The sequence below is a fragment of the Ictidomys tridecemlineatus genome, chromosome 10, assembly GCF_052094955.1.
Source record: "Ictidomys tridecemlineatus isolate mIctTri1 chromosome 10, mIctTri1.hap1, whole genome shotgun sequence".
Classification (NCBI taxonomy): Eukaryota; Metazoa; Chordata; class Mammalia; order Rodentia; family Sciuridae; genus Ictidomys; species Ictidomys tridecemlineatus.
The window spans coordinates 98,898,085-98,922,785 of record NC_135486.1 but is presented as its reverse complement, the minus strand read 5'-3'; the positions used below and the strand labels follow the sequence as shown (position 1 = coordinate 98,922,785).

The window sequence follows — 24,701 nt, the reverse complement described above, 5'->3', positions numbered from 1 at the left end:
GTTTTTATATATCATTTACCAGAACTTTGCAAAATATTTGTTTTGTAACATTGTCTGTAGGTGAATCAAACAAAGTATGACTGTGAGCTATATATTTCCACTTCAAAATTCAATTTGTATCTTACTGTTTTGATACTTTTATTGTTTTACCATACAAAACTTCACTTATTTTAGGAAAACAAAAGCAATCACATGAACAAGCAGCTGTAGTCTTATAGAGGTTTGCCTTAAACATATCACAAGTGCTTCATTCGAACCTCTGCTGGAACATCCAATCGAATCTTGACATTGACCATTTGAAGAAATTAAATTTAACATAGTTTCCCTATCAAACAAAAGTAAATGTAAGCCTTAATAATAAAGCTAGATAGAAAATATACAACAAATGTTGGTAACATGAACTGTGCTAAAGAACTTTTAAAGAGAAGAAAGAAACCAATTTTATATTTACTATTGTATAGGAAATTATTTTCCAATTATTAATCTTTTCACCTGGTGTGGTCACCATTGGTATGAATATTTCAATGACATAATATAAAAGGCCTGGGATTTTAAACCAATCTTTTGACTCTGAACAGTATTAATCGTGAACCCAGCCTAATTCCAATGTAAGAATGGGAGCCATCTTGTCAAAAAGCTATAAAAAGTTTATTTTTGTTTTCTGTAAAAAAACTAAAATTTCTCTTTGGCCTGAGAATATTTTGATATTTTAAACTTGTTTGGAATTTCTACCTGTGCTTTGAATTCACCTATGCCTGGCTATCCATGGCCAGATAACAACTCTCTCTAAAACCTTACTGGTGCCTTATAAATCCTGGCTCCCACTGACTAAATAACAACTCTCTCTAAATTTCAGTGGCAGCTCATAAATTCTAATGTCTGGAGTTGAATTTATTCCCTACCTTGAAATGTTCAGACATGTAGATCCTTAACCTGCTATCTGCCTTTGTTTTATGCTTGTCAAAATCGTGTTAGCTATATAGTACCCGAGATACCCACCTTCTTTGTAACATTTTGTGCCGTAAAAACTTTTTCCTGAAGATCAGGGGGTGATCTCTAGCATGGAGTTTTGTAAGAGACAGTTCTGGCCAGCTTTTGTGTACACAATACAATCTTGATTTAATTTGATTTCAAATTGGAGTTGGTGGTCTTTTCTTTGTGTTCTTTTTCAACATTAACCTTTTTTTTTTTTTAACTTCACTGTAAATAAAACCAAAGAACAAAACAAAACTCCTGTAAATAAGCCAGGTGCATAATAATAGCCATTCTTTACTGAAAGCACTGTATTCATTATAGAAATGATATAAGCTTAAAAATTAAAAGATAGATCAAATATCAAGGGAGTTTAGAAGTTAGAAATTTTTTCTTTCAGAATGTAGGTGGTAAAATAGGTAGATGGAACATGTGCTGGGAGAAATCAAAAGTCTTTGTAGAGTAGGCAGCAGAGATTTGAGTCTTTCTCAGGTCTATATTTTGCACAGAAGAGAAAATGTGAAGCATAAATATATCAAGTAATGTGCAAAAAAATCACAAAAATATTTATTAAAAAAATCATATCTACAGAAATGGTTCAAAAGAAGCAGGGTTGTTTTTTTTTTTTTTCCCCTTTGGTCAGGAATAAACATTTGGACAGGAATGGAAGCTTTGGTACTATTTTTAAGTAGTTTTATTCATAGTGAATAATCTTTATATGATTTCTCCACTTTACTGGTTGGAATTAATTACAATTTATATATCTGCTAAAAAAGGTACTGAACGCAGAAAAATATTAATTGCTCATGTTTAAATCAACTACATTATTTGATCTTTCCCTTTTTAAACCAAAAATATGCATAAAACCATCTCTTAATAAATATCTCTATCTCTGTATATTAGCAGCAACTCAGTCATAAAATATGCTATGATAACTTGTCTCTTCATGTACTTATAGACTATGAATTTGCTGCTTAGCATTTAGATATAATTTTCTATGGCGTTCTCTACTTATTTATGTCTCTCTGCCAAGTTTTATACCAAGCTCTTAGTATGTGCCTTAATTACTCTGTGTAGCAATGTAGGATCCATGTCTTATTTGTGACACTTTGTTCCCAGAACTGTGTCTAAAGGAAAATATGTACAAATGATTATCCAGGCAAAAATATCTATCTAACATTATATTTTATTTTATACTTATTTATATATTTACGTATACATGTTATTTTTATCATTTAAAAACACACTTTGGTCTGAAACCACAGTGATACTAGTGTATTTTAGCTTGAATTATTTGTGCGAAACAAACAAACTAAAAAGACATTTCTCTTTGTTGGCTGGTGATTTTTGCAACCTCAGGAGCCTAGTGAAGAATGGCAGAAATAGATATGTAACTCTCTAGTTTAAGGCAGACCCATCAAACTAGATGATGTTTTGCTTCTGCTTTCTATCTTGATCATTATAAACATACTTTTATATTTACATGGAACATTTTTGTAATTCTGTTCTGTTAGTTCTTCTAAAAAAATTAAATGAAAGTGAAAAAGAATGCAGGAAAGATAAATAATTAATTTCAAACAATCCGTTTTGAAAATATTTTTTTTCAAATTACCAAAAATTTTGAAAAGTTAAAAGCTTTAGAAATAGCCTAAGGCAATTTTCTCTTTTGCTCAGGACACTAGACTATACCTCCAACTCATTTCTCTCTAGAATTGTACTGTGTGCAAATATGAAAAAGAAATGTGCTAAGATGCCCCACATGGCTTATTATTTTAAAAATCCTGACAGGGGTTCAAATGTACCATTTTTCTACTTTACAAATTACAAAATCTGAAATTCATATACTTAACAAATATTTACAAAACTGTAATTCAAAATGACCTAAAAAAAAAATTGAAGAACTGGCCTACTGAACATTAATCATAGGGACTTATAATATTGAAGCCATTATATTAAATGTCTTTATCAGTCACAATTTTCCATGTTTATATCCATCAATATATTAATCAAAATTTTTACCCACTTAATAACAAATGTCTTAGTTTCTATTTTAATTGTTTTTTAAGAAAAAATTAGGGGCTGGGGATGTGGCTCAAGCGGTAGCGCGCGCGCCTGGCATGCGTGCGGCCCGGGTTCGATCCTCAGCACCACATACCAACAAAGATGTTGTGTCCGCCGAGAACTAAAAAATAAATATTAAAAAAAATTCTCTCTCTCTCTCTCTCTCTCTCTCTCTCTCTCTCTCTCTCCTCTCTCACTCTCTCTTTAAAAAAAATTAGTAGCAATTCATTAATAAGTTAATGCTCATATTTGTTAAAGTATGAAATATATACTTTAAAAGCTATGGCTATAACAAGTAAAAAATCCAGCCTAAATTCCTCTTAAGATTGGGAGCCATCTCATCACACAGGCATGAAAATTACTGTGATTTTTAAACTTGCTTGAAATGCCTGCCAGTGCCTTGAATTCACCCATGTCTGGTTTTCCCTGATGAGATAACCACTCTCCCTGAAACTTTAGTGATGACTCATAAATTCTGGCTTTCCCTGACCAAATGACAACCCTCTCTGAAACCTTAGTGGTGCCTCATAAATTCTGATGTTGTGATCTAAACTTACTCCCTAAGTGATGAACAATTTTAAACCATTAACCTTGTACCTGCCTTTGTATTATGCTTGTCAAAATCAGGGTTGTTTTACCTGATAACAACCCTCCCTGAAACTTTAGTGATGACTCATAAAGGGCTCTCTGGTCTCAGATTCAATATACATGATCTGAAGCCCCTTCCAATGAAGAGCATTTTGTGGGAACTGTGCAATCCTATGTGTCATCAGGGAGGAGGAGGGTAGGATTTCACTGTTATTTCTTATCTCCTAAGTCTTCCATTTTTGCCATTTGGCTGGCTTTCCCTGACTAATAACAACCCTCTGTGAAACCTTAGTGGTGTCTCATAAATTTTGATGTTGTGATCTAAATTTAATCCCTAAGTGCTGAGCCATTTAGACCATTAACTTACTACCTGCCTTTGTATAATGTTTGTCAAAATCCTGTAATCCATTTAAGTTCTCAAGACACCCCCCTTTTGCAATTTTATGTGCTATAAAACTGCAGTCTGAAAGAGCTGGATTGCTGTCTTCTATTCCCATGGGTTTAAGGAGAGACTGTTATCCTCAAATTTGGGACCCCCAAAAGACCAGCAGAGACCAAGATTGATGTAAGCAGCAAAGATGCATTTATTGTGAGCTAGCTCGGTCCTCCACACCCACATCAACTGGTGACGCTGAGAGGCCCTGAGCACAGGGTTTGCAGTAGTTTTATACACTCTCTGGGGAAGCCAGCTACCCCACATACATCGTAGCATATCTTAGCAAATCATTACACACCGCGGGAAAAATCATAAAATGAGTCTAAAACATGATTAGCACATTCACTGGCAGGAACAAGTTGGGTAAGGGTGATTGGTTAGTACAAGAGGGAGAGTCATTTGAACTGATTATTTAGGCCATGAGGGATGTACCTGCTGAACTATGTGGTCTTCTAACATGTTTTCAACCACCTTAAACTACTGGGAGGGTCATCTGGCATCCCAGGTATTTTCCCTGTCTAATGCTGATTGGTGGTTGCTAGGGGGTTGCTATGGGTCCCCACCTAGCCTGACTGAGTCAGGGAAACCTGCCTCAGCAGATCTCTCCTGTTATTTGTAGATAAACAACTCAGCAGGGTGGGTATATGCCTAGGAGTGCTCTGTGGGTCTTTCCAAGGACAAGGGTCATGCCCCCTTCCTTGGACAGGCTTTGCTCTGAGATAGAGGCTGGTTTCTCACCTTGTATCTTATGTTTTTTATGTATTTTTTAGCTGTAGCTGGAAACAATACTTTTATTTCACTTATGTATTTTTATGTGGTGCTGAGGATCGAACCCATAGTCTTGCACATGTGAGGTGAGTGCTCTACCCCTGAGCCAAAACCCCAGCATCTTATGTGTTGTTTTTATTGGGCATTTTTACTTTAGGAGGTTTCTTTCCAGTTCAAAGTTCAATCTGTTACCTAAAAAGAACAGAGCAGAATAGAATAGACAATATGATGTGCATTCCATGTATGTATTATATGTCAAAATGCATTCTACTGATATGTATGACTAAAAAAAAATGATAGTGATTGTCATTATTTTATATTAATTCCTGAATAATATACAAGCATATATAATCCATAAACTGAAATAACTTTATATGAAAGTTTAAATTAAAATGATCTGTTGGTTGAGCTAGGATCTCACTTCTGGGGAAAAAAAAAAACAACTTGCCTTTAAATAACAGCAGCCTGAGGTTCTGGGATATATTTCCCAGATTAAAACAACCTGAGATTCTAACCCTTATTCATACCTAGATTGGATAATATTCCCTGTCACTCAAAAAAATGGTCACTGGTCTCAGATTCAATGTGCATGATCTGAAGCCCCTTCCAATCAAGAACATTTTGTGGGAACTGTCCAATCCTGTGTTATCAGGGAGGAAGAGTGGGCTTTCACTGTTACTTCTTATCTCCTAAATCCTTTTTTTTTTTTTTTTTTTTTTTTGCCATTTGGCTGGACTTTAATCTCATACTTTAGAGTCACAGGTTGCTCTACTGTGCAGAAACTGAGGATTCCAAGCAGGCCCAACTCTGGAGAACCAGGAAATGGTGAGTGTGCATTGGCTTACTGAGGGAGGCTGGGGGAGAAAGACTATTTATTGGAACCACAAGACTGTAGTGAAAACAGGAGCTAGCAGATTGGGACTCTGGGCAGTCTCTGCAGTCTTAAGTCCTCCACTGGGCCACTATGTTCACAGTCCTACTGGCCAAGCAGGTGGTGAACATGTCAGTGGAAGAGACTCTTTGTTGCTTTCCTTATGCTTAAAGGGCATCCTCAGTGTCTGCCTAAAATACTATGTGGCTGCTGTGTCCCTGCAGCCCAGTGTCTTACCAGATGCTAGAGATTGACAGATGGAATAATGATCAAAATCAAATCTACACAGGCCATTTTCTTGAAGAAAAGGAGCTGTTGTTTTGGGGCACCTAATTTCCTCTTGAGCCAGCTAATTTTTATTTTGACTTTCTTTTATTTTTACTTATTATTATTATTATTTAGGTAGTTAGTGTCATTAGGTAAATCAGGTCTAATATTTAGTAAAATCAAGAATGAACATTATATTGAGAATGAAGTCCAGGAAAATGGGAATTGAAAATGTCCCCAAGGCCCAGAGCCCATCCCAAGGAAATGTTAATGAAGCAGATCCCAGCAAATAGGGAGATACTAATCCAAAAGCCTTCCTGCCCAGATTACTGCTTCAGCCTACCTGTCCCCCAGCCTTTGGGCCTTCCTGCCTACATTCCATCACTGCAAGATAAGGTGTCTTGTAAAGGAAATTGGGGTGTAATCCTACATGATGAAGATTAGAGCCTGCATTTTATTCTATTAGATGCAGAGTCTCTGGTTTAAGTCCTAGGTTCTTGATACCCTTTGAGTTGAGTTTTGTGCATGGTGAGAGATAGGGTTTGTTGAAGAGGCTATATTTTCTCCAGTGCATGTTTTTGGCACCTTTGTCTAATATATGATAATTGTAATTTTGTGGGTTAGTCTCTGTGTCCTCTATTCTGTACAATTTGTCAATTTGTTTTGTTGCCAATGCCATGCTGTTTTTGTTACCATTGCTCTGTAGTATAGTTTAAGGTATAGTGATGGTATAGTGATGCCACCTGCTTCACTCTTCCTGCTAAGGGTTGCTTTAGCTATTCATGGTCTCTTATTTTTCCAGATAAATTTCATGGTTGCTTTTCTATTTATATGGGGAATGCCATTGGGATTTTGATCAGAATTGCAGTGAATCTGTATAGTGCTTTTAATAGCATGGTTTTGATAATATTCTGCCTATTCATGAGCAAGGTAGATCTTTCCATCTTCTAAGGTCTTTTCTGATTTTTTTCTTTAGGGTTCTGTAGTTTTTCTTGTATAGATCTTTCACCTCTTTCATTAAGTTGATTCCCAAGTATCTTATTTTTTTGAAGTTATTGTAAATGGAGTAGTTTTCTTCACCACCATATGTACCCTATCTTTTGTGTGTAAATTTTTAAGCTTTGTACTTTTTATATATTTCACTATTATTTATTAATAACTTATATTCAGCATTTAATGTGTCAAAATATGTTGTTATGTTTTATGAGTAAAGGGACAAAATAGCATTTTATTATCACACTGTTTTCCCAATATTCTAGCATCTTTCTTTGGAATGAATGCCATTTTTCCTCTTTTCTGCACTGTAATCTTTATTATGTATCACTGCCTAAATAACGAGGCTTATTAAGAGTTTTGTTTTTGTTGTTGTTTTCTGTAGTTCCACCATTTATTTTATTATGAGGTTTACCCTGATTGATTTAACTTCATAGCATCAATCATGTGGCATCATGATATTTTCATCAGCAGTAGACTTTATGTACAACAGTGGATATAGCAAATATCTTAGCCATGAACTAGTCTATACCATCTAGAGATTCTTGTCATTATACTCAGAGAAATGAAAAATTGCAGAATATTTTTAGGATAAAATTTCCATCAGAGTGTATTTCCATCAAGTGAGAAATCATTATATATGCATATATTTGAATTATATACTATATAATTGAAATGATTATTATTTGTTGAATTTACAAATTTGCTAGTGCTTTTTTAATTGTATCTGCTTTTTTTTTTTAATTTGTACTGTAAATTGAACCCAAGGGTGCTTAACCATGAAGCCACATCCTCAGTCCTTTTTATATTTTATTTTATCAGTCTTGCTGAGTTGCTAAGTGCCTCACTAAGTTGCTCAATACAATATATATAAGACAATATTATATATAATATTGTCTTCGAATTTATGATCCTTTTTCCTCATCCTCCTCAGTCACTGGAACTACAGTTGTCCATCACTAAACCTTGCTCATTTGCTTTTTAAAAGCACCAACATTGATATTGGCAACTCTCTCTGTGTTATGTTCATCTTTAATAGCTTCTAATTTTGCTCTTTTGCTTAAGATTTTCTTTACTTTTAGTTTATAAAATTTACTTTTCATTGGGATGGAGGATTTGATAATAAATTCTTAGTCATTTTATGGCTTACTAATTATTTTCTGTATGTTTTATTTTCAACCTCAGGTTTAGTTGAATTTTAATTTTTGCAGCTGTGTAAAGGTCTAACTGAAACATAATAACCTGTATGGATATTGTTAAAATAAATGGAAAGATAATTTAACCCAGGTTTTTTTACTGTACTGTATATATGTGAAGGACATAAAATCAGAATCCTACATTGACTCAGCCACATTAATGTTTATAGCAACACAATTCACAATAGCTAAGCTACAAAACCAAACATTCAATGAGGAATGGGTCCATTCAATGATGACAAGATAAAAAATTGTTGTTTATGTACACAATAAACAATTAATCAGCCATAAAGAAGAATAACTTTATGACATTTGCCAGTAAGTGGATGGATCTGGAGATGTTATGCTAAGTAAAACAAACCATTTCTTTAAAACTAAATGTTGAAATTTTTTGCTGATATGTGAAATCTAAAGTTCATAAAGTGGGGAAGGGTAAGAAAACAAGAACAGTAGATTGCACAGTGGTAATAAATAAATAAATAAATAAAAGGGAAGGAAATAGGAATATTAAAGATATATATATATATATCCTATCATCATAGTCACCAACAAGAACAGGATTCTAATTAGGATAAGATATATCCCATGCTTGCATAATAACATAAAAATTGATTTTAATATCAGGTAGAACTAGAAAGAACCAATAAAATAAAAAAAAACAAATTATATTTTTTAAAAAGCTATATGTATATTCTATTATAAATATCATACAATATTTGCATCTATCAAATTAATATATATATATGCATGTATTATTTTGTATGTTAAAAATTGTTAAAACTATAAAACGGAAAATGCAAACAGGATTGTTTTTGTTATTTTTTATATTAATAACATACATAAATACCATAAAATGTTTGAACTTAAATTCACTATTCAATATTTCCATTAAGTGGTCTTTCTACCCTGTTACATTTCAAAATTTCTCTTATACCATTGGTATTGGGATTACTAGAGATCTCACTACATATTCAGAAAAGCCAGCTCTATCAGAGAAATAGCAAATAAGATTCTACACTTATCTTTGATTAGTGGTTGTACAATTAAAATATGAGCATTCCCTTTTTTAATCACAATAATTTTCTCATCTGAACAATATACATTATTTATATCATGATATAAAAAAATTACAAAATATATATTTTTGTGGTAATGCCTGAGTTTTACATTGTGTTTCACAAATGTGGAATATATAAACTGTTTTGAACTTAAATCACTTTTTCTGCAGAAGTAGATAATAGTATCATTGTGTTCCAAAACACTACCTACATGATAGTCTACTAACTCTCATTTTAACTTCAGTTACCTTACAGACTGTGCAAATGTTCATGTAGTCAATGTGTTATTTATTTATCCATTCTTTTTACAGTTACTGTTATCATTCAAGGATATAGCCATTGATTTTACTGAAGAGGAGTGGGAATGCCTTCAGCCTGCTCAGAAAAACTTATATAAAGATGTGATGTTAGAGAACTATAGAAACTTTGCCTTCCTGGGTAAGTTTAATTTCCCTTTAAAATTTTTAATTAATAGTTATTATGTAATTTACTTCTGTTGTATCTTCTGGGAACTTCTCTGTAAGAACGAGTTTTAGATTTGTGTTTCAAAGAAAAAGGGCATTTTTAGTACAGATAATTTACTCTTTAATATATATTATTTTACTCTTTAATCTCTCCCTTTCTTGGTATGTTATACATTCTCCACTTTAGATAAGTAGTTCCTAGCATACTTTAGTGATGTAAACTCTTGTAGCCTACACAGAGCAGGGGACGCAGCGAGAAGTTCAAATGGAGAAAACCAAACAAAAATGTTGGTAGAGTAGTTATTTAGCAGAAAAAAAAAAAAAACATTTCAGAAGCTTAGGTTTATTTCTTTTGATTTTAATCATTGAACACATAACTGCCCTACATTTATCACATTTTCAAATTTTTTGTGATCCTCCATTTTCTTCTTTAGTGATGTCCCAGTTTATTCAGATTAACTACTAAAACTTATGTTTTATTGTGAGAGCCAGCATAATGTGTTATAAATCTTCCTGTGAGGAAACCTATAAAGAAGCTAACAGAAGACAGAGACTCAATCTCAATGAAAAGGAAAAAAAACAAAAAACAAAAAAAACTGGCCAGTCCTCTTCATGGCTGTACATAGTTTACCCCAAAATTACATAGTTTCTGTTGCAATGACTACATTCTAACCTAGTATTATTTTAACCCCAAGTGCTAGCTAACCAAGATAAGGTATAGTTAATAAAAAACATAGAGTCTCTTCTCCCAAAAGGACATTACCACAGAAACTAGATAGTGCACCTGTAGAGTTGTCTTAATCGCTTCAGGGAGAAACTGCTGGGAATTACAATTGTGGGACTCAGGATGCCAGTTTCCATCACCCCCACACTTTCTATTCCCAATGTCAGAAAACCTGAAGCCCCTCGCTTTTTTTAAGGCCTTTTGAATAAATAATATTACTTATCTCCTTAATGCTGGTGGGGGCAAAAAATAGGGCAGCCATAGACAACAGCAAGTGCCAACATCAGTAAACATCCACCTGTGTATATTTTTTGACGCAGATGAAATTGAGTAAACATGAAGTTAGCCAATCCAACAAGTCAATCATCAATCATCTTGTTGTACCTTATTAATGATATCTTTAAGGTAATCTAACTCTTTTGAAATAAAATTACTATTATCACATAAATTGAAGGAACACGTGCTATTAAACTTCTGATATCTATTATGATATAACAATACCAGACAATCAATTGCAATCATGAATTTTAAGTATGGCTTGACAATGTTGTTTTTGTTCTTCATTAAGCATATTAACAGCCATGGAGGCTTGACTAATACTTTTTATGATAGCATAGGTGAGTTTCATAGTAGTTTTGTAAGCCCATAAATCTAGTCCAGGGAAACCCTTTAAGGAGAATGTCAAAGCATCAAATTCTGCCTTAGAGAGAAGGTTCACTGAATTATCACAGTTTTTATCAAGAGGAATAGACCTTTTATGAATAAATTGTGCAGGATTGTGACCTATTAAATATAATGTGGATGGTAAGGACACAGTTATTCTGCTAATCCAACAGTGAATATCATGAGACATTTTTTCAGGTAAATAACAATTTCATCCAAATGAGTCAAGATATTGTAATGGGTTGTAGAATTCCAGGATCTGAGAGTACTGAATTTCCCACAAGTGGTGTACAAAAACAGAGCAACATTGTTATTAAGACCAAAGCATTAACAGAGTTTTGTGGGAGTGTAGCAACCTAACTTATCCGTAGTACATTCTAACTTATTTGAGCCAACACCTTTTGAGCTGAGGTTAATAATGGTTTTATATACCCCAAGTATCTGGAATTATAGTATCTTGGGATCCTCTTTTAATGTTTCTCCGCTTTTGAGGAGAATGATTATTCTCTTGTTTGGAGGGACTCTTCTCTTCCAGGGTTAAATGAATCTTATGAATCAACTTGTCAAGTCCCTGATGTACATTTATAATTGCTATATTTCATGCATTAAGGTAGAGTCAAAAAGAACATGTTGGCATAAGTTTAACAGTCTATGCTTTTCCCCATGTGATCAAAGGCATAGTATCTTGCCATGTTTGTAAGGTGAAATCTTATATATATATATATATATATATATATTTTGATAATGGCTGTTTTAGAATAAAATGTCTATTCAATGCAGATGACCAATTTTGAGTATTAATTTTATGTTGTATATTGAGGGCATTAAGTGTAAATAAAACATTATTTAATGTATATTAATATGAGAGAGGCTAGATCTTTGTTTTCATTTAAAAAGGTAAGGATCAGGATATAATTTACTCACTCAACAAAAGCTTGTCCAAAATGATTATGAGAAATTTCATAATTTAAAAGTATATCTCATTGATTAAAAATTGTGCAAAAGGATGAGATGTGAAGGCAGAGGCATCATCCATCTTTAAATAAATAGGCCCTCTAGGAGCAGATCATGCTTAGTTTCTTTTCATGCTCTCTACTGGTACTGACTTGGAAGTTTCTTTTTTTAGATTCAATTCAGTTAGTAATTTTTTTCTTTTTTATTGTGTTTTGCAATAATGCATTAATAATCATAAATATTTTGAAGTGAATAACTCATTATACTTCTTCTTTGTAAGCTATTTTCTACATTTCTTATTTTTTGTATTTTGATTAATGATATAATTTCTAGATCATTGATCTTATTGTGGCATGCTTGGAACTTTTACAAATATATACATATTTGTAATTATATATATATATATATAATCTCCCACTTATCTTTATATATCCTATAGGTTTTTAATTTTTACAGTATTTCACAAGTTGCTTAGACTTGTCTTAAACTTGGTCCTGTTTGATAAGCCTCTCTCATATTGGTAGAATTTCAGCTTTGCACACTAGGAATGCCCCTGTTATTTTTTTCTTAAGGAATTATTCACATACACAATTTGTGCTTATTTATATTTATATTTTTTGTCTCAATTTTACTCTTTAAACATTCTTTAAATAGTTATTTAGTGTTCTTTGAGTAATTCATAACGGTTAGTATCCTGATGTTCAATTCTTAATGTTTTTGTATTTTTTTTTTGTCACTTGGATTAAGCCATGTTTCTCTTTGTTTATGTTTGTTGTACTATTTTTTATTTCTTCATTAAAGGAGGCAACAGTAGATTATGTAGTCCATTTTGTGAAAAAAGTATAAAATCTTTTAAATAAATAAAAATAGGCAAGAACAGTGCTGCATCCTTGTAATATTTGCTAGTTGGGAAGCCATGCAAAAGTACTTCATTTTTAGGGAAGTGACAGATATTTAGAAACAGCATGACTCGAACAATTCTAAAAAGACTTGTGTTGTTATTCATTGATGTAGAATTTTTAGGGCTAATTTCAAGCACCACAGATGAAAAATTAAAAGTTGGATGACCTAAAGACTCAGAAATGCCAGTACTAAATATGATTCCATGAACAATTAAATCAGAAAATTGAAGAGATACCTCTGGTTTTGTTTTTAGCGCAACATAGTTCTCAGTTTTAAAGCTAGAGTCTCAATGTATGTGCCTATCAATGATCAAATGTGTAGTAATATTGTACTTATATACTATTATTATTTAGTTATAAAATATTTTGTCTCTTAAAGTGTTATAAAAAATATATGCAAGACTTTGCATTAAGTCAAATGTGGCAGGCAGAGATTAAGTTGTAGGAGCATTGGATTCACATGTGACAGTCAGATATTTAGTGAGTAAAATTCTGCTCAGCAGGTACTGTGTTTTGTGTAGGGTTTATATTATAGTCAAAGTCCATGTTTTTATTTTATTGAGCATAAGAGGGTCAAGATTTTTGTTTTACCACATGGTGAGTGTATTATATTCTTCATAAATACTAGTAGAAGGAATACAATACTTGTTAGAGAAAACTGACAATTATATAAAATAATGATTGTGTTAATTCCTTCTATTTACTCATTGTACCTTGTATATACAGTATAAAATACCATAATATATTTAGTAAATAATGTTGTATTTGTCAATGAAAGAAATCATCATATCACACCAATTTAAAAATATAAAAATCAATTTATTACACTTGATTGTCATGTGTTGACTTCACCCAAGTATAAGGGCCATAGGCTATGAAAGGTTTTTATAGTTTTTTAAAATGTTTTTATGGAAAATTTTATAGACATATATGTGTATATTTCTTAGTAAATTTTTTGTTCATATTTCCATTTAAGAGTCCATAGCCTCTTTACCCTTGTTGAATATTTGTGGTATTATCGCTCAAAATATCCTAGATATTTTCATCTCTCTTTGTCATGGTAGATAAAAACTAGTTTTTGGATGCCCTTTGAAAAAGCCACAAATGTTTGTAGGTGTTTTACATTTCTTTTATTTTAATGAGAGTGAAGGTAGCTGATAGATATTTCCTAAATACACAATGATATCTTATGGAGGACAAAAGGCTGTGGATGATAAAAGTGTCACACTTTTCTTCTGTTTATTATATTACTCTTCTTAATGATCTTTGGTCCCTACAAGAATTTGAGTAATATTCTCAAGATAATTTTGTCTATATATTTTTATTCACCTGATATATTTTTGGAATTATGATGACTTTGGATTTACTAATCTGCTACACTCCTAATGTACTTATTTTACCTTAATTTCATGTTATGTATGCAAAATATATTTATCCCAGTCTAGAAGGAATTTTTTTTAAAAATTTTTGTTTATTTCAGCCATGACTCCATATGATACCCAAGAATATTCACCAGAAAAGGGCATAAAACATATATTTCCCAAAGTGATAAATGGGAAATATAGAAGTTGTGGTTTTGACTATTTACAACAAAAGAAAATATGGAAAACCACAAGTGAGAGTGAACACCAGGAATCATATAAAAAATATGGAGATAATCCCTACAAATATAAACAATGTGGCAAAGCTTTTAGTAAAATAAATGGTCTTATTAACCACAGAGTAACCCACACTGGACAGATGCCCTACCAATGGGCAGAATGTGATAAAGTTTTTAAAGAAAAATTAAACTTTATTAAGCAAAGCAGAATTCACATTGAAGAGAAGCCCTACAAATGTGAAGAATATGATAAAGCTTTTAGTAAAAACTTAAACCTTATTTACCAAAGAAGAATTGACACTGAAGAAAAGCCCTACAAATGTAAAGAATGTGGTAAAGCTTTCAGTCAAAAGTCCCAACTTATTTGCCACAGCAAAACTCATACTGGAGAGAAGCCTCACAAATGCATAGTATGTGACAAAGTTTTTACTCAAATATCAACCCTTATTTGTCACAAAAGAATTCACACTGGAGAGAAGCCCTACAAATGTAAAGAATGTGGCAAAGCCTTTAGTCGAAAAGTTGGTCTTATTTGCCACAGGAGAAGTCACACTGGAGAGAAGCCCTACAAATGTAAAGAATGTGGCAAAGCCTTCAGTCAAAAAGTTGGCCTTATTTGCCACAGCAGAAGTCATACTGGAGAGAAGCCGTACAAATGTAAAGAATGTGGCAAAGCCTTTAGTCGAAAAGTTGGTCTTATTTGCCACAGCAGAAGTCATACTGGAGAGAAGCCGTACAAATGTAAAGAATGTGGCAAAGCCTTTAGTCGAAAAGTTGGTCTTATTTGCCACAGGAGAACTCACACTGGAGAGAAGCCCTACAAATGTAAGGAATGTGGCAAAGCCTTCAGTCAAAAAGTTGACCTTATTTGCCACAGCAGAACGCACACTGGAGAGAAGCCCTACAAATGTAAAAATTGTAGCAAAACTTTCAGTCGAAAATCACACCTTAGTTGCCACAGGAGAACTCACACTGGAGAGAAGCCCTACAAATGTAAAGAATGTGGCAAAGCTTTCAATCAAAAAACATGCCTTATTCGCCACACCAGATCTCACACTGGAGAGAAGCCCTACAAATGTAAAGAATGTGGAAAAGCTTTCATTCAAAAATCAGACCTTATTTGCCACAGGAGAACTCACACTGGAGACAAGCCCTACAAATGCAAAAATTGTAGTAAAGCTTTCAGTCGAAAATCACATCTTAGTTGCCACAGCAGAACTCACACTGGAGAGAAGCCCTACAAATGTAAAGAATGTGGCAAAGCTTTCAGTCAAAAAGCAGACCTTATTTGTCACAGCAGAACTCACACTGGAGAGAAGCCCTACAAATGTAAAAATTGTAGCAAAGCTTTCAGTCAAAAATCACACCTTATTTGCCACAGCAGAACGCACACTGGAGAGAAGCCCTACAAATGTAAAGAATGTGGCAAAGCTTTCAGTCAAAAAGTAGGACTTATTTACCACATCAGATCTCACACTGGAGAGAAGCCCTACAAGTGTAAAGAATGTGGCAAAGCTTTCATTCAAAATTCAGACCTTGTTTGTCACAGGAGAACTCACACTGGAGACAAGCCCTACAAATGCAAAAATTGTAGTAAAGCTTTCTTTCGAAAATCACACCTTGTTTGCCACAGCAAAACTCACACTGGAATGAAGCCCTACAAATGTAAAGAATGTGGCAAAGCTTTTACTCGAAAATCACACCTTATTTGTCACAGTAGAACGCACACTGGAGAGAAGCCCTATAAATGTAAAGAATGTGGCAAAGCTTTCAGTCAAAAATCACACCTTATTTGCCACAGTAGAACTCACACTGGAGAGAAGCCCTACAAATGTAAAGAATGTGGCAAAGCTTTCAGTCAAATATCAAACCTTATCTGCCACAGAAAAACTCACACTGGAGAGAAGCCCTATAAATGTAAAGAAAGTGGCTAAGCTTTCTGTCAAAAATCGCACCTTATTTGCCACAGGAGAAATCACAGTGGAGAGAAGCCTCACAAATGCAAAGTATGTGACAGTGCTTTACTCAAATATCAACTGTTATTTTCCACAGGAGAATTCACACTCAAGTAAAGCCCTACAAATGTGAGGAAAGTGACAAAGCTTTTAGCAATAAAATAAGCCTTATCCACCAGAGAAGAACTTACACTGGAGAATAGTCCTACAAATGTGAATAATGTGGCAAAACTTTTAATAAAAAATTAAATAAAATACACCCTGATGAATGTGAAATGTGAATAAAGTGATAATGCACATAAAGAGAAACTAAACCTTAAAAACAACAGAATTTATACAGAAAAGAACCCCTACAAATGGAAACAATGCAGCAAAGCTTTTAATAAAAAATCAATTATTTTTCACCACCATGCTATTTATTCTGGACAGAAGATACACAAGTGTAGAGAATGTAGAAACATTTTAAATTCTATATCATACATTACTAGACATCATAGAAAACACACTGGAGAGAAGCTTTATAAATGCCACCATTGAACAATTCCTCTAAGAAAGGGTCAAAATTTAATCCTCACCACAATAACCATAGCAAAGAGAAAGTTTTGAAATGTGAAAATTGACAATCTGACAATGCCTTCAAAATTTATTCACCAATACTCATCACCTGTGAATACATACTGGTTAGAGAGAATACAAATGGAAAAAAAAATTTCATAACCACATGTTTCTTAAACACTAGTGATTTTTGGAGAATACATTGTGCCCAGAAATCCTAAAAAGTTAAATAATATTTCAAAAAACGTATTCAAATTTTAAATTCATTGAACATCTGAAACATCATACCAGTAGTGAACATTGAACAGATTTTGTCCAAAATGTATGCCTTATATAACATTTATAATAAACACCTTGACAAACGTGAGAGTATAGTGAAGTCATTATCTATACATTACACCTTGATGTATATGAAGATAAGTAAAAGACACAACTCATTTAAATATAGAATATATAAGTACTTGTTTTTAACTTTTAATTAAATTTACTAAGCATTATCAAGTTATTTGGTAGAAATATCAGTCATAAATATCATACATGTATAGTGCAGAAACCTCATCTTTGAAAGCATATATATATATTTTCTAAATCAAGTATTACTATTTCCACTTTTGAATACCAGAGAAAACAATTATAAGAAATATATTTTTTGATGTGTAACACTGAATTGTTATATTTTAACCTTTTTTATATTTTTGTATTGCAGTTTAAATTTAGGGATTTTTAAACATTGTGCAACATTCCTATGTCCTTTCTCCAGTTTCTCAAATTTTGAGACTGCTCTTGCAGTGAAACCACACTAAGTTTCTGAGGCTGAATTTAAACTTCTGAAACTACTCAGCTTCCCAATTTGCTTGGATTACAAGCATGGACCATCATGCCAGGTTTACAGAGCATTTTTACATATTTATGTATGCAATATGTCTTTATAACTGAATATTTCTGTATATGTTAACACTCATGTATTGCATCATGTCATTAAATGACAGACATCACAGTATTCCACTTGTTTAAATGTTTTATGCAACAGTAAAACCTACTATTGAGTAGATAATACTCTAGCATCTCTTAATACTTTTACACATTTTAATCAAACTCAATGTGGAATATAATTTGCATTATCAGATCATTGTAAGTTATTTTCTGTTTATTTTCATGGTGAAATTACGAGTTATAGGAAAGACATATATATGAAAATAAGCTCTAAATTTTCACATCTTGTTTTACAAATTTTGACATTTTAACTTTTTAACATTTTACCATTTCATAATGATTTGAATAGACTGAATTTCCACATCCTTAAAGGTAGCTCTTCAGGAGAGAAGAGCTTTATCTTTCTTGTGTGTGCATAATGGCCTTCTAGACTCCAGCCTCATTGGAAACATTTCATTTTTATGTGAATGAGGTAAATGATAAGTGTTTTTATATATATTAGTTAATTCTGACATCACTGTTATTCTATAGGAAGTGTTATTTTAGGGCAGGAATCACAGAAATTCATCTGTTGTCAAGGTTGAGTGAGGCCTACTTATGACAAAATAATCAATGAGCTATGTTTCATAGTCTTATTTTCTGTAAACCAAGTGGTAAGAGGTAAACTGAGAAGATTGTATGTAAAGATTAAGTTTCTTATCATTAAATGTTGGCTTACGAGCTACAATAGGGCAAAGACTTCTTATGCATTGAGTCCATACAAAAATCATTGAATATCCTTCACAATATTATTAATATTACATATAAATCATGAAGAACCGAGTTTAAAACAATATATGGCTAAGAACAATGCCTTGGGACATTGTACACTCTCCAATACAGACATATTTATACCAATTTAATTATACATCAAATTACACTAAAGAAGAAAAAAAAAATCAATTGGATCAAAGCACAACAGTATACAAATAAACCTTGTAAAGGCTTAAGCGAGATACCCAATAGTTGATGAAGTGTGGCTTCTAAATGCTAGGGGGAAAATTCTCATAATCAGAGGTAATTGAAGGAAGAAAAATTACCCACTTTGAGCTAGAACAGCAAAGATTATTCACTTCCATTTGTATGCTTTGTAATATGTTCCAAAAGATTTCTGCATGTTTTATTTCAGTCAAATTGAGAAACAATCCAGAAATTTAAAAAAGCAAAGTATTGCTCCTCTGGTTTTAAAAGCAAGAAAAAAATAGAGATCTATTGAGCTAGAAAACTTACTAGTTAGAGGTAAAAAATAGAACTGAGATTTCCAGAATCTGTAGAATGTATTTCAGCCATCTCTGGACGCACAGGGCATTTTTGCATAACAAAGAATTTGTTCACTTATGTACAGCTTAAGAAACATTGCTGTTTTTAGTCAGTCTTTTTTATTAACAACAATGATGTACCTTTCAATAGTTTCCAGCCACAACAATACACAATTTCAGAAATCTTTTGGTTCATCCTCCATATATTCTGTGACAGTATTCACCAGGACAAGATAATATAAACCTTTTGGCAGCCCCGTCAAAGTATTCATTTCTATTAATTTTAAGGGCAAACATATACTGCAGAGAAAAGTATGATACATCGAACAACATAGTTTTACTTAGTAAAAATAATTTTTTGATGAAAAATATATCCCAACTGCTTTGTCTTGGGATTGCATTACAAAAATATAAGCTAATTATACTGTGTATTATGACCTCAGGCTCTGAGCCTTATAATGCAAAAGAATATTTTATGTTTATTTTTAAATATAGTTTTTATATTTCAAACATTCAAATCAAATTCCACAGCAATCAATTATAAAAAAAGAAAACACGAGAAAAACAACTGCAGTTTGGTGTCTTATCATGACCTTTCAATACCTGCTTTAGATTGCCTGTGGGTTCCACTTTTAATTTAAAAGATAATATTTTTTCCATACAATTTGGGTCAAGTGGAGGATAAAATCTCCTGCATTGTTTTCCTGGGCAAGCTGTCATACTTGAAACAACTGAATCCCCAGTCAAAATATCTTTACATTTTAATTATATCAGTTCTTAACTGATCTAGCATAAAACAAATACACTTTCTTCTTGTTGAATATCTTGAGCCCAAAGATAATGCAATCATTTAAGAGAAGTCACTAATATGAATTTATTGACCATTTTCTGCCCAGCACAGTCTTCCCAGAATTTGCATTATCTTGAAATACTGTGCTTTATAATTTTAGAAATCAACAAGATAAATCTAGGACATAGAATTTTAGCTTTTGACATAAATCCAACAAGTCTGGGCTGGGGATGTGGCTCAAGCGGTAGCGCGTTCACCTGGCATGCATCCGGCCCGGGTTTGATCCTCCGTACCACATACAAAAAAGATGTTATGTCTGCCGAGAACTATCATAAATATTAAAATTCTTTCTCTCTCAAAAAACCCCAAGAAAACAAAAACAGGTCTGACTGACTACATAAGGGCTGTTTGGAAATAAATGGAAAAAGTGCTGGTGTGCTGAGTAAATATCAAGATCCAAAATAAAATCCAGAGTTTATTTTCATTTTCTTTATTGTGTACATTTAAGGGGTGAAGTACAATGTTTTGCTATTCCTAATGCAGCGGTTACCATAGTCAGGCAGATGAACACACCCTCCTCTCACACAGCACCTTAAATCAGTTTTATGAGCATAAATTCCTGCTGTGGCACAATGAAAACCTGGATTCCCTCACTCAGGGCAGAGAAGTACTACTCAGGTGTGCAGACCACAGCTGGGATTCCCAGAAGAAAGCCTGGGAACAGAGTAGATGGGGAGACAGAGGAAAAGACGAAGGTTCAGGCATTTTTTGGAGAAGAAGTTGTGGATTCAATAAGAGTTTTGGAGAGAGCAGCTGAAACCCACTTGGGTCAAGAGAGTCCCTAAGACAAAGCAGTTGTGGAGATTCGGACGAGGCAACCGGACAAACAGAATTTGGTGGGAGTTTTTTGGATGATTAGTGTGATGGCAGCAGCTCTTTTGACTGGGGTGAGGCTGCTCCAGAGAGAGAGGACAGAGTTGTCAGAATCACTGAGTGACTGGTACCCTGTCCCACTGTACACATCACTCCCAGGAATACCTGGCCATGTGCAGGGTTCAGGCTGTGCACATAACCTCCTCAGTGGCTGGGGCAGGCTGGTGGTTTTTAGGCTGCACGTAGACATCTGGTTATGGCTCAACCAAAATGAGATTCACTACTTGCATTGGCTGGGTCTTGCCATCTGGAGACAGAGGTGGCATTGTGGACCATGGCACCATTCAGAGACTGGAGTGCATAGGTGGCACCAGGGAGAGGAGTCTGACATCCTGAGTCGGGCAGTGCATTCCCTGGTCTGTCCCAAGTTTTGGAAGCCATAAGACCCAAGAGACCCTGTGAGTGGCCTTTCTTTCTGTGCTCATTGGTGTTTTTGGAGAAGGTGTCCCTGGGCACAACTGCCATCAGCAGCCTGGCCTCACTTTTGCTAACTGGTCCGAGTTTGTGCCCAGTGCTTTCTATGCATTTCGGTTTTGGTCCAGGCGTGTTTCTCAAACTTGGTCATGTGACTTGAGGCACTATTAAAAATCATCAAGCCCAGGATTTGTCCCTACAGACTTGATTCTGCAATGAGTCCTAATGATCAGCTTTGTTGTCTCACTGCTGGTTGTTGCCGCGAGCAGTCAGGGTAGAGACCTCCTGGCTCAGTGCTGATGTCTTTGTGGGGAAGACTCATAGTATGGACAAGAAGATGTGACAGGCCATGGAGGTGCCTAACCACATGGACATGTGACAAGCATGAGGACTTGAGACACACTCCCAGGTGGCCATTTTCTCAGAGCATCTGCATGAGCATGTCGCCATGTGTGACTGGTGGTGAGTGGTCCTTCCAAGTTAGGGCCTGGGGTGCATTCCTAGTGATGAATAAACATTCTGATGACAGGGTTGTTCAGTGGCATTGGAGGGTGAATGGTGGTTCTGGCAACATTCAACAAGGGAACAACAAGGGTAGAACATTGGTGGCGTCCAATCTCCTGTTGGCCACACTTCATCCCTGTGTGAGGACATAGAAGATGACAAGTTTATCAGACAGTGCTCTAATCTTTAGGATATACAAAGAACTCAAAAAGTTAAACACCAAATACCAAATAACCCAATCAACAAATGGGCCAAGGACCTGAACAGACACTTCTCAGAAGAGGATATACAATCAATCAACAAATACCCGAGAAAATGCTCAACATCTGTAGCAATCAGAGAAATGCAAATTAAAACTACTCTAAGATACCATCTCACTCCAGTAAGAATGGCAGCCATTAGGAAGTCAAACAACAAGTTCTGGCGAGGATGCAGGAAAAAAGTACCCTCATACATTGCTGGTGAGACTGTAAATTGGTGCAGCTAATTTGGAAAGCAGCATGGAGATTCCTTGGAAAGTGGGAATGGTACCACCATTTGACCCAGCTATTCCTCTTCTCAGACTATTCCCCAAAGACCTAAAAACAGCATACTACAGGGACACAGCTACATCAATGTTTATAGCAGCACAATTTATAATAGCTAGACTGGAGCCAACCTAGATGCTCTTTAATAGATGAATGGATAAAGAAAATGTGGCATTTATACACAATGGAATATTACTCAGCAATAAAAAATGACTAGATCATGGCATTCTCAGGGAAATGGATGGCATTAAAGGAGATTATGCAAAGTGAAGTTAGACAGTCCCCCTACAAGAAATGCCAAATGTCTTCTCTGATATAAGGGGGGGGTGACTCAAAATGGGATAGGGAGGAAGAGCATGAGAAGAAGATTACCTCTAGATAGGAAAGAGAGGTGTAAAGGTAAAGAAGGGAGAAGGGAAATTGCATTGAAGATGGAAGGAGACCCTCATCGTTATACAAAATACATGTACGATGATATGAGGGGGGAAAAAGAATCACGTCACCTTAGATGTTGCAGAAAGAAGTGATGGGAGAGGAAGGGAGGGGAAGCGGGGATAGGAAGGATAGTAGAATGAAATAGATATTATTATTGTATGTATATGTGTGACTGCATGACCAATGTGATTCTGCAACCTGTACACTCGGAATGAGAAATTATATCCCATCTGATTCAAATGTATTGTACTGTTATGTCTAACTAATTAAACAAACAAACAAACAACAACAACAACAAAAAACCCCGATGAGTTCTCCTAACTTAAAAAGCTCCTGTCCTAGGTTTCCTCTTGCCTCTCATGGCCAAAATGCATAGGTTCTTGGGACACTTATGATGGATGGGTTGTTGCTATTTTACAAAACAGCACATCCATCAACGCTGTCAGATTTGAGAAGATTCCTGCTACCTCATGAACTGTCACTCCTGGGCCTCCGTGACCCTCAGCCCCGCAACTTCTGCTCTGTCTGCATGGATTTTTGTCACTGTGGGCACTTCCGTGGCAAGCACATGGCCTTCTGTGTGTGGCTGTTTTCCTTCAGTGCAACATTTCCAAGGGTCACTATGTTCTATGTTATGGTCTGGCCATTTTCTGTCACCTGGATGACCCTCTGAGGCTCAGCACCACACTAGTGGGTGTGCTCAAAGGCCACCTCTGGGTGGGATGAAGAATGCTGACTTGAACATTTGATTTCAGTTCTGTTGAGGAGCTGGTGAGAAGTGGCCCTTTTGGGTCATAGGCTAACATTATGTTTAGCTTTTTGAGGAATTGCCCAAATGTTTTCCAAAGTAATAGTAGAATTTGACATTCAACCAGCAGCCCTAGGGGGCCCCCATTGCTCCCCACCTCCCCCACACCCAGGGTTGCCGGGTGTCAGATCCCAGTCTCTGTCTCAGAGGTGTGAAGTGGTTTTCATCATGGTTTCCCCCAGCAACTAACAAGCTGAACACACACAGTCATGATCAGCTTCAACGCTTCTAAAGAAAAAGACCTGTTCAGATATTTTGCTGTTTGCAGCTAGGTTGTCTTTGATGGTTTGTGGGTCCTGGTGCTCTTTACATATTCTGGATATAAATCCTTTGTCGGATATGTGGTTTTCAGGTATTTTCTCCCCAATGCAAAATCCTCATTACACACAGAATTTTCTGGACATTAGAAAAATGTCTTGGTGATTAGTAGGAATGGACCCATGGGCAATGCCTGGGCGATGCATGGAGAGAGACAAGGACACTCAATACAGGGGCTTTGACCAGCCAAGAGGAAAGGGAAGTTGGAAGAAGCAGATGGGCAGAGGAGACGATAAGAAATTAAGCACCTTTGGTTGAAATCATGGGAGTCAGAGTCCCCCAAATAAGCCATAAAGTAGAAATGCCGGGGCAACAGTACCTTTGAGGAGTGGAGGATGAAGAGGGCTCCTCTGATTCTGGAGGTAAATGTTTCCAGATGCTCTCTGAGTTTCTAGAAATTCAGTTTGGGGTCATTAAAGTGACCTTGAATCTTTCTTTGGCTGGGTTCTGAGGCCTGGCAGGGCATAGCAGAGTGACTGGAGAGGTCGTTTATACTTATGTAGATTTATTCCTGGAATAAGGCATTGAATGAAAGAGTTAGAAGTCCCTGTCCTCATGGTGCTTACAGTCTAGCTGGGACATCATATTGTAAGTGCTAGAGAACTTTAATGTAGGTGTATAATGAGAATTAGGCAGCCTGGGTCTGTAGAAGGGGAGGGGCTTATAGACTTAGGTAGATGGCATTTGGCAGTCTGACAAAGTAACTCCTGAAAG

The 24,701-nt window shown here is 34.9% G+C and overlaps 1 protein-coding gene across 1 annotated transcript in view; it reads left to right on the top strand.

Annotated features, from left to right (window-relative positions):
* Positions 1 to 23,105, top strand: part of LOC101965412 (uncharacterized) — a 42,259-nt gene extending 19,154 nt beyond the window's left edge. Inside the window, exons 3-6 of the mRNA XM_078023533.1 lie at positions 4,828 to 4,911; positions 5,580 to 5,650; positions 9,522 to 9,648; positions 14,398 to 23,105. Coding sequence (XP_077879659.1) covers positions 5,648 to 5,650; positions 9,522 to 9,648; positions 14,398 to 16,451 — 2,184 coding nt within the window. The 5' untranslated portion in view covers positions 4,828 to 4,911; positions 5,580 to 5,647 and the 3' untranslated portion in view covers positions 16,452 to 23,105. The remainder of the gene's footprint in view (positions 1 to 4,827; positions 4,912 to 5,579; positions 5,651 to 9,521; positions 9,649 to 14,397) is intronic.
* The last annotated feature ends 1,596 nt before the right edge of the window (positions 23,106 to 24,701 follow it).